This window comes from Anguilla anguilla, chromosome 6, assembly GCF_013347855.1.
Source record: "Anguilla anguilla isolate fAngAng1 chromosome 6, fAngAng1.pri, whole genome shotgun sequence".
In the NCBI taxonomy this organism is placed as follows: domain Eukaryota; kingdom Metazoa; phylum Chordata; class Actinopteri; order Anguilliformes; family Anguillidae; genus Anguilla; species Anguilla anguilla.
In genome coordinates, this window is record NC_049206.1 from 16,037,847 (window position 1) to 16,047,756 (window position 9,910).

A 9,910-nucleotide genomic window follows, 5' to 3' on the forward strand; every position below is an offset into this window, starting at 1 on the left:
ACCTGTCTGCATAATGCATTTCCTCATAAATATAAAACAAGAGACTAATGTATAACTTTTTTTTTTTAAACCATGAATGAAACAGCAAGCATTTCACGCAACTCACTGCCGTGGGGCAGTACACATGTAACACCTCTAAGCAATTTATTAGAACAGGGATGTTCGCAGTAGGGGGGAGGGGGGGTGTTAAGTCAAGAGGGCCAACTGCATCTAGACCCAACAGTTCAACAGATATTCTGCCTAAACCACCTGTGTCTGTATGCTTCCAGAAAATTGTTCCAACATCCAATACTGCTTCCTTTAGCTGACAGTAGTGTTCTACCTCCCTGCCCTTCGCCAATGTAAAACTGGCCGCAGCAGCCCGATCAAATCCCCATTTCACACACAGACACAGTGGTCTCCTGGCATGGTTAGCATTCATACACTTCATAGCACTTGACTTATTTTACATGAAAAATAAGCATTTCTTTCAGAAAAATTATGCAGTAGTGCTGCTGTAAACTAAGAAAAGGAGAAAAATAAAAAGGTAAATCAACAAATCAACAAAAAGTTTTAAAAAAAAATCTCACGGTGTGGAGAGCGATAAAACTGGCAAGTTCATACTAGTCTCATCCAACCAAGTGCAAGATATGTAGACATTAAAAAAAAAAAAAAAAAAATTCATCCATTGGGTTTTCACACGAAACCTTTAATCTGGGTAAAATTAAAGACGTTAAAGCTGCAGTCTAACTTTAGAACAAAAAAAATATCTGGGGGAGGGTACTTCAATTTTAAGTGGTCATCACGCAAACTACATTCTATTAGTGGTCCGAAGGTCCTTGCTCTATTTAAGAAGAAAAGAAAAAAAAAAAAAAAACTTACCTATGTGAACCAAGGACTGGCTCAGAACTAGCTCGGGCTTCACGTCGACTGAAATCATGGTAGAGTTCTCCAGCGGAACTAGGTTCACAGACAAGGACCGATAGTCCACCAGAATAAAAGCTCAAACGGCAGAGGCAATTAAACTTAGACTGCACGACTAGCAGAAAAAAAAAAGTTTTAGAAATATCTTCATAAATGTGGAGTTACTAGACTTTAGGTCTTTCACTTAAACATTTAAAAATATATATATATGTATATATATACGAAAACCAAAGCACTTAAAGTCCTGTACATCTCACTTAGAATAATGCAGTAACTTTTTCCCTCCCAACATACTCCTTTTGGTAGACCTAGATGGCTCAAAGATGATCCCTAAAAGCTCGTCAGAAGTTGTAATTCTTAAGGGCAAAAAAGCAAGCCATGGAACACAGTGAGCTAACCGATACACTCTTCACACCTATATTTGGAAATGCATATTTTCAAGCAGCAATACAAAACGTATTCATGAAGAATGCATAATCTCTGAAAAAAATACTGTATGAAAACATCCCTGCTACCATGTTTCTAAATACAAAACCTCTACCAATATTCTGCTTCAGTGTAGCAGGAGTGTCCTTTTTCCACTTTTTTTTGTCTTTTTTTTTAAAAACAATTGGTATTCTGTCCTTGGGTGCGAATGGTATGGATGAGTCTTTTTTTCATGTTTTTTTTTTTGTTACAGTTGAAGGACCTGTAAGCATGCAAGCCTCGTGGAGGATGACCCAGAAGGGCTTTTCAGGGAAGGCAGGGGAGGGGAGAGGGGGGGGGCGGTCAGCTGGCCACCAATTCTTTCAGGCCAGAGCTGGGAACGCCTCTGGGTCATCCACGTTGGGGACGGACACTCCACTGGGCTGTGGACAGGGAGGCACGACGAGAAAATTGAGTAAATCATGGCAACAGTTTCCTCAAGACATGACTAGAGGAATATTACAGTTAATCTGACTTCAAAAACCATTTTAAGTTACATTTCCAGTAAGGAGTACTTTGGGTTGCAAGTCGTATGAAAAATGCTACACAAGCACATTATTAAGAGGAACGTGTGACTGCTCACCTTGTCGACTCTGCCCCCACGTGCCGGCCTGGTCCCGCCACTTCCGCCAGGGCCACCTCGCCCACCTCTCCCACCACGGGGACCCCCACGCCCACGGCCTGGACGGCCCAGGTCCCCAAAGTTGATCTCCAGCTGGGATGTGATGTCATTGGCTGGCTTGCGGAAATGGTGGTCGCCAGAGGCTTCGTCAGCATTGGCCTGTGACATCCAGAGACAAGGAGGGGTGCTCAATATAAAGGAGACTTCCAAAAGAACATGATCGCCATCAGTAACTTTTTCATCTGAATGTCATTGTTAACTTATCTTCAGCCCCATGTGATCAGTATCAACTTGCTTTTTCAAATTGTAGCAAAGATGCAATGTATGTAAGTTTCCAGCCTTAAGATGTATTTTGATCATTCAGAATTTTTTTTCTAAACTGCACAGTTCACAGCCAAGAGTGTTTTATTAAATCCGCAAGATTAATATTCATGTGCACAATGCTAATTTCCATAAAATACAAATTCAAATTCTGTAATGGAATCGCAGCTAATTAGATGTTTGCAATGTTTTCAGGCATTCGAAAGATACTGGCAGATGTTGGAAGAAACTCATGGAATTTATTTGTCAGTGTGCACACATATTAAGTCTTGCAATTCAACTCCTGCATGCAGCCTTCCTGGGCTAAGAGGACCAGGGTTCTCCAACATTGTACACCGGGGCAAGCCTCGAACACAAGCAGTGCTGTGAATCAGACAAGCTGGTGCTTTAGTATGTGGAGTAAAATCATGGGGCTTCCCATGTCAGATTATGCCTAGCATGGGCAATTTCTTATTCAAATGAGCCAATCCAGCATTGCACTTTTAAAAAATGCCACAAATTTGAATTTTAACTTTGAGAGTACTAGTGATGTGTGAATGACGGTACACATTGAGGGAAAAGCAAGATTATCTTAGGTACAGCTGGCAACCAGAAATGATATTTCTGCAAATCAACATGAATACTGTGATTACAATACCAAGTTAACCTTTAATGTTCATTGGACAGTGTCCTTGTACTGAGCTTCATGTGATGCAAATAATACTTTTCTGGCGTTTTCCCAACATTCCATCAATAATTGGAACAGAACCCAAACGGCAGAGAAGTATTGCTAAGAACAAGAATTCCATCATTTAGATTTCTCTGGTTCTGAAACATTAGTTGGGGGGGGGGGGGGGGGGGCTCTCCTATGACTTTAGATGCTCATTTCTGACAGGCAGATCAAACTCTACATCTGATTACTTACCGACAGGCATGGCAACATGCATTTGCCAAACATTTAGAAATTAAGAAGTTAATGGTTAAAACATTTTCTGAAAACTAACACTTCAGGCTCCCATAATGTAAATACTGACCCATGATTCCTCTTATTTTAGGCAGCGTCTAACAATACCAATCTCTCCTGATGTAATGTTTGTATAAACAAGGTATTCAAGTACAAGTAGTATGGACAGCAGCCTCCATAATTGACTTCCACCAAATCAAAGTAAAATATTGGGCATCTACATTGAAAAAACTGAAGTATGTTGAGAAGGCTACCGTCTCGCTCAGTGTAGTCTACACTCTCAACCTCCATTCTGAATTTCCTATCTTTGGGAATTATAAATGCAACACAGGAATCTGCAGGGCGAGAGCAAGAAAGAAAGATCATTATGAGGACAAAGAGAGGAAACCAGAAACTGGAAGGCATAACAAGATGATGCCTTGGAAAATAATCACCCACAGCTCAGCTGTGATTACACCATTAATTAATTAGGAGTCAAAGCCTTAAGAGCGAAGCCGTGTATGTGGTGAGGGGGTGGGGGTTACGGCTGGAGTAATAGAGGCACCTTTGGGTAGAGGCCGGGTGATTCAGGTTCCATCTCAGCAGGTTCGATTAAAGCACCAGGAGGTCTCTGTGTGTTTGTTAAGAGAGAAAGGCTGTGAAACAAGACTTGGTTTTTCAACTGCCAACCACTCCCATAGACACATTTCAAAGTTTGCATCAAGCATTACAAAAATCAGCAGCACTAACTTAGTAGTCGAACACCCTTAAACTCATTCTCGGGACAGCACCTCTCTATGAAGCCCTGAAACGCCTTCTTAACTGGATGATCATAGTTAACATTCCTGTCATTCACATTCAACATTTAAATGTTGGAGAACCCTGTGCCAGTGTAAACCAACAAGGCTTGTATAATGTAGAAGCCTAAATGCTAATCTAATCAACTGAGGTGTGTCATTCCAAACAGAAACAAATAGCTTCAAGTTTAAGGTTTAACATATTGCCCTGGAAGAATAATTCTACGGCTGTCTGACAAAGCAGTGAGAGTCTAGCCTTGGCTTTCAGACTTACATCTTCGCTTTTGGACTTGTGCAATACATAGCCCTTCTTCCATTGTCCATCGGTGCCCTCATTGGCCTTCCGGATGTTGAACTCCACCTTGGCGCGCTCCTTGTCCTGCATAGCTTTCCACTCATCCAGGGTCATCTCTTTAGGCCCCTCCTCTTTCACCTCCTCCACCTCGTTCTCCCTGGAACCAAGGCCGCGAGAGAGAAGGTCAGGTCCTGTGTGCTGATCTCGGCTGTAAGGTCACATATGGTGAGGAACGATCGCAAGACATGCGTTCCCCTAAGGACTTGTCTGCCCAAACGGGGCATGTGAACCAATGTTATAGGAAGATATCAGCTCTCATCAGTGTGAGGTGATACCAGGGTACATGTTTGTACACGTTCTGGGGGTAATGCTCATGAGGGTCACCGGTTACACATTCATCAGGGAAACCATTGTAAGAATTAAGTATTATAGGGTTATTGGGAAACTCACTTGTTCTCAGAGTCAGCAGGAGGGTGTTCCTCTCCTTCTGGGGTTTCCTCAGTTACATTGGACTGATCCAGTTCAGTGCTGCAAAACAAAATCAGACCACAGTCTGTCACAAAGCATCCAGTGACTGCAGGCTAAACGCTGTACCTTTGGGAGGGAAACGACTGAAAAATCTCCCACGCAACTTAGCAGATGCCATTATCTGCACATATTTACTTATTGAATCCAATTGGCTACTGGAGAATTAACTGCAAATGTCATTAAAAAGTTCTGTTATAGAAGGTCGTCATACACTGCTATTGTGGATGGTCTGTTCAAAATACTGTAAATTAATAAGAAGCCCCAGAATGCACACTGAAGGGCTAGTTTGATAGCTTGTCAAAATGTGATAAACCAGGAAATATCAATTCAGTACTTCGTACACATTTACATTCAGACATTTTAACATTGGTAACTTTCTAATAATTTGTCAGCTAAGGACGAAAGGTTCCGCTCATTGCACGCATATAGAATCCTGGATTTGTAGGAGCAATATTCCATGTCATCTGGTGACATGACATCCTTGCCGGGTGCATTAAAAAATGCTCACGTGTTCTCTTATAGGGATCAGGTTGGTTTCTTAGAAAATACGGAGATCATTATTCTCACTCATCCATATTTACCGAAAGATGCTCAAATGCTGTGAATATGAAGCTGAAGTTCTCATTAGAATTGACAATCATTGCTACGACATGCCCAATGAACATGCAACAGGGTTCTCGTGCTTACCAATAACACCATTTGCCAAAAATAAGGACACTTTTTAGAACATTAGGTTGTATCATGAATACTGCACCTCAATCACTTAAAACGATATAAAAATGGCCCCAGTATCTGTTGAAAATGAATGCTGAGATCTTTTAACTATAATCCAGAACCAAACCAACTTTAGCAGCAACTTTAACACTGATCCAAGATCCGAATCCAAAGGGAACAATTTAAACTAAATGTGAACGTGAAGGTTTTCGAGACCAGAAATCTCAAAATACAAGCCTTTATAGTGACTCTGTCAAAATGTTTTTGTAATTCTCCAAACTTTCAACCAGAACTTTATTTAAACTTTCTAAACCTAAAGATTCAGATATTTTCAGGGAGCATGAGAACCCTGGTGTAAAATCCTTGGCTGTGACCTCATCTCATCCTTCACAGTGCCCCAGTTGTGAGATCCACTCCCTCCACGCTTTTCTTCGGGTTTCAGGCTGCTGAAACAAAATTGAAAACTTGCTTAGCATTAAGTGACACATCAGGAGACACACAAGGAAAACTGCAGCGTTAGACATGCAGGATCTCTCCCCTACCCCGCCGCGCTGTTTTGAGCGGCACTCGTGGCGAATGACTTACGATTTGTCGCTTCCGCTGTGCCGGTCGAATTCACGCTTTCCACGAGAGTCAAAGCCGTCGCTCCGTCCCATGCCACGCCCTCGGCCGCCGCGCCCCCCTCGGCCACCGCCGCGTCCCCGCAGAGGCCTGTCGCTCACAGACCTGTCAGAGAGAGAACGGTACTTAGAACTGCCAAAAACAACCCAAAAACCAACAGGAAGCGTACTGGGGAAAAAAAAATAGTGCTTGAGATTGCGTTCATGTGGAAAAAGGCCGCATGTGACACTCTTAATCCTGAAATCAAAATTATTTTGGGTCTCATATTTACGTCAGCCATATAACCATAAACCACAACAACAAAGCTGGAGATAGGGTATCCACCAGCAGGGCAGTTTTTTGGTTTTTAGGGTTTTGTTTTTTGTTCAAACTCCCCGACTGTGACAAAACAGAACTTCATAAATTCCCCTATAAGAACAATCTTGTTAAGAAGAAATTGTACTAGCACACTGCTGTGGCTCGCTAAAAACTGTTATTCTACAGTACACCGACTGCACAATAAAAGCATCATATTTGGAACTAACAGCAGTGTGCTGGTGCAATTTACTCGTTGATTTAGGATGGGCACCGAGGAAGTAAGTCCGTCTAAATGCACAGAACCAAGAAATGGTCAGGAATGGAACTGTCACTCCCAATGCGTAGCAGTCTGATCTGAACCACGATTTACAAGGTGCAAGTGAGTAGCCCCTACTGGTGGATTCCAATAAGTGCACTAGCCTGATTCTACCAAGAGCTGGTACATCAAAATGTCATGCTTTTGAAGTTCCAACAGTCAATCACTGGGACACATTGTGTATTGTGGTTTTCGTCTCATCCCAACTACGAGACACTTCCGATGTCTACTGAGGAACCATCTCAAGCCACACTGAACAATAAACGGGCGGAGGTGTAGTATAATGGTCAGGGAATGGGACTTGTAACTAAAAGCTGTACCATTGAGCAAGGAACTAAACCCGAATTGCTGTAATATACATCCCACAGTATAAATGGATACAATCATTTTTTAAAAAGCTAAATAAATCGCTCTGAAAATTGGCATCCGCTAAATGCCTGTAATGCAAAAGTCCCATATGTACAGGGCAGGACTTTTAACCATACAGATTTACTAATGTGCTAATCAGCAGTCCTAACTGCTGTGAAATTAAGTCACTGATTGGCTGGAGCCCACATTCCTTGTTTCCAAGGCCTAAACAGACCACCGATTGCAAAACAACCACAAAAACTTTGACACTATGGCCTTCCTTGACTAGACCTACAGTACAGCGTCCAGTGGCCTGGCCCCCTATATGCACTGTGGTGTCATTCCCAAACACTCACTTTTCCACAGAGAACTCCCCTCCCTCGGGTTTGTCCTCAGCCGGTTTGTCGAAGCGCCGTTCACGGGGGGGCCTCCGTTCAGGCCTCCTGTCCCCAGGCCGACCCTCGCCCTGCCCCCCCTGCTGCTGGCCGCCCCCCTGGCCCGGCTGCCGGGCCTCCTGGTCAGGCCGTCGGCCCACTCTCCGGATACCTGAAACCGAAAGGGAAAAAAATTCACAATTTACAAACCTTCACCGGAAACAATTCAGAGACAGGAAGTCAATCTGTTTAAATAATATACAATGCCATTTTGTTAAAGCCACTTGAGACTGTTTACGGAAAAGGTTTTTTATTAATGAAAAAAAAAAACAACTCTGTCACAGCAGCATTATCTAAACCAGTGGCTCCCAAACCTCTCCTCGGTTGCCCCACAGCCAGAACCAGGTATTTGATGTGTTCCATCTCAAACACACCTGATACAACTAATCTAAATGGTCGAGTTCTTGTGAGGACAGGTTTTGACATGCTAAACCATGTGAAAATTAACCTGGGCTGGGAAAGTCAGCAACATACAACTCTGAATGAAAGGAACAATTTCCCTGCTAGCCATATAGATTTACATCACGCTACGTTTGTGCGTAATGGGGTGCTCTAAAGAATCATTTTTTGGATGAAATAATTTAACTGTTCGCTAACGTTGACTGCATGATGGCAGACGCATCCATGTTGCACAAAAGATAGCAAGCTGGTTGGCTGTATACCATTCTATTGTTTCACACTGCAAAGTTCGGTTGCAAATCCCTCTACCCCCACTAGAACACATAACGTTAGTAGTCAACAATAGCTGGCTAGCTAACGTTACGCCAAATAACTACCGAACAGCTGCTTATACACATTTTAACCAAGTGCACCTGTTTAGCCATCGTTCCCAAGTGCTCACGTTACTATTTTGGTAGTCTCATCCAAATTTTCTACATCGCTAATTGGAATGGAGTATTCAGCCATCAGTATACATCGTTCCATTTCTGAGGTAAAGTTAGCATACAAACCCGTTCCAACAAAACCATTTACTGGCATAACAGTTATGACAAGCAATCTATGACGCAGCAAACTTGACTTAAGCTAATGAGCCAGAAACCACCGATTCAGAAAATAATTGAAAGAGCTTTTATCGTGATGAAGTCAATGGGGCTAGCAATGAGGATTAGCGTTAACTTAACGTACATTTGATCTGATGTATATCAAAAGGTAGATCAGCAGATATTTAGTCGATTACCGCTTCAAACTTATTTTAACGCTCGCTAGGACTACACATCAAGCTAGGTACAAATGGTTTTGCTTTCTATTTAAAAATAACAATAAACTACAAGGTGGTTGGATTTACAGCGCATGTGTTAATAGCCAAGGTTAATATTGGAACCTAGTTAAGTATTATGACAGCTCGCCCGCCCGCCCTTCCTAAACCACCACGAGGTTGTGCAAAGCAAGGGCCTCTCATTGGACAGTCTGCACTCCATCTTCAGCAGCGTGTTTTGGGCACAGCGCTGGACCACTTCGAACCAAACAGCAATATGGGGGGGAAACTGCGCAACGGCACTGACGCTAGCTGGCTAACAGTTAGCCAGAAAATATATAATTATCGATCTTGCCAGTAAACAGACCGTCGTTTAGCGAGCGTTAAACGCCTCGCTTGAACTTTCACAAAGGAGACGGTCGGGTCGGCACTTGTTTTGCAAGCCAGTCAAAATGCGATAACGTTAGGGATCAAGGCTGATGTTTACTAGCGAGCAGACACGAAGCATCACGTTGCCCTCTAAGTGGCTCAGAATAGCAACCATGTTGACCTCATGGGGGGTTTACACAGCTATAGCAAGTGAATTACAATAACCTGCATGCTAGTTTGCACCCGTTTGCAGATGCCTTTAAAGCTGTGTTGTGCATTACCTTCTTTCTTAAGAGGCACTGGTGCCTGCGATTCCTCCTTCTTGTCAAGAAGGGGATTCTTCCTGTCTTTTTGGGACTCCTTTTTCGGTTGCTTAGCTGCCTGGGCTGCAGTCTTGGCGGCACCAGCAGCAGCCCCCTCCTTCTTCTTGTTCTCCGCCGCCTTTAACACCTCGAAAGGGTCGGACTCGTCATCCAATAATTGGTCGAACCGATTTGTTACAACGCAGCCGAAACCTTCTTGCAGATGTCCGGGCATGATGGCGCCCCTTCAGCGGGATTCTCCTCCGATTCTACGGGGCTTGAGGCGAACAGTTCGCTAGATATTGCCACAAGATGGCCGGGAAAGAGACCTTCTTCTCTTCCGGCGCGATTGGACATCCGGGACTTTTACTCGGGTGCCGTATGGGGGTTGTAGTCCCATTAAGAGGTAGAGTTGCACTATACAATTTATGGATGTACAGAGAAAAAACTACAGGATCCAA

At 43.2% G+C, this 9,910-nt stretch overlaps 1 protein-coding gene across 2 annotated transcripts; it reads right to left on the reverse strand.

Moving 5' to 3' along the window:
• Positions 1-127: 127 nt before the first annotated feature.
• Positions 128-9,803, reverse strand: LOC118230842 (plasminogen activator inhibitor 1 RNA-binding protein-like). 2 transcript variants are annotated; one of them, XM_035424226.1, is made up of 9 exons: positions 9,429-9,803; positions 7,506-7,695; positions 6,153-6,293; positions 5,942-6,013; positions 4,776-4,853; positions 4,305-4,482; positions 3,799-3,864; positions 1,952-2,149; positions 128-1,751 (listed from the first exon to the last, which is right to left on the reverse strand). In XM_035424226.1, exons 1-9 carry the CDS (start codon positions 9,682-9,684, stop codon positions 1,692-1,694), a joined length of 1,239 nt encoding a protein of 412 aa, XP_035280117.1. In that variant the 5' UTR covers positions 9,685-9,803; the 3' UTR covers positions 128-1,691. The 2 variants fall into 2 exon arrangements, with proteins under 2 accessions (XP_035280117.1, XP_035280118.1); XM_035424227.1 differs by having other exon boundaries at positions 5,942-6,010; positions 9,429-9,802.
• Between the last annotated feature and the right edge of the window lie 107 nt (positions 9,804-9,910).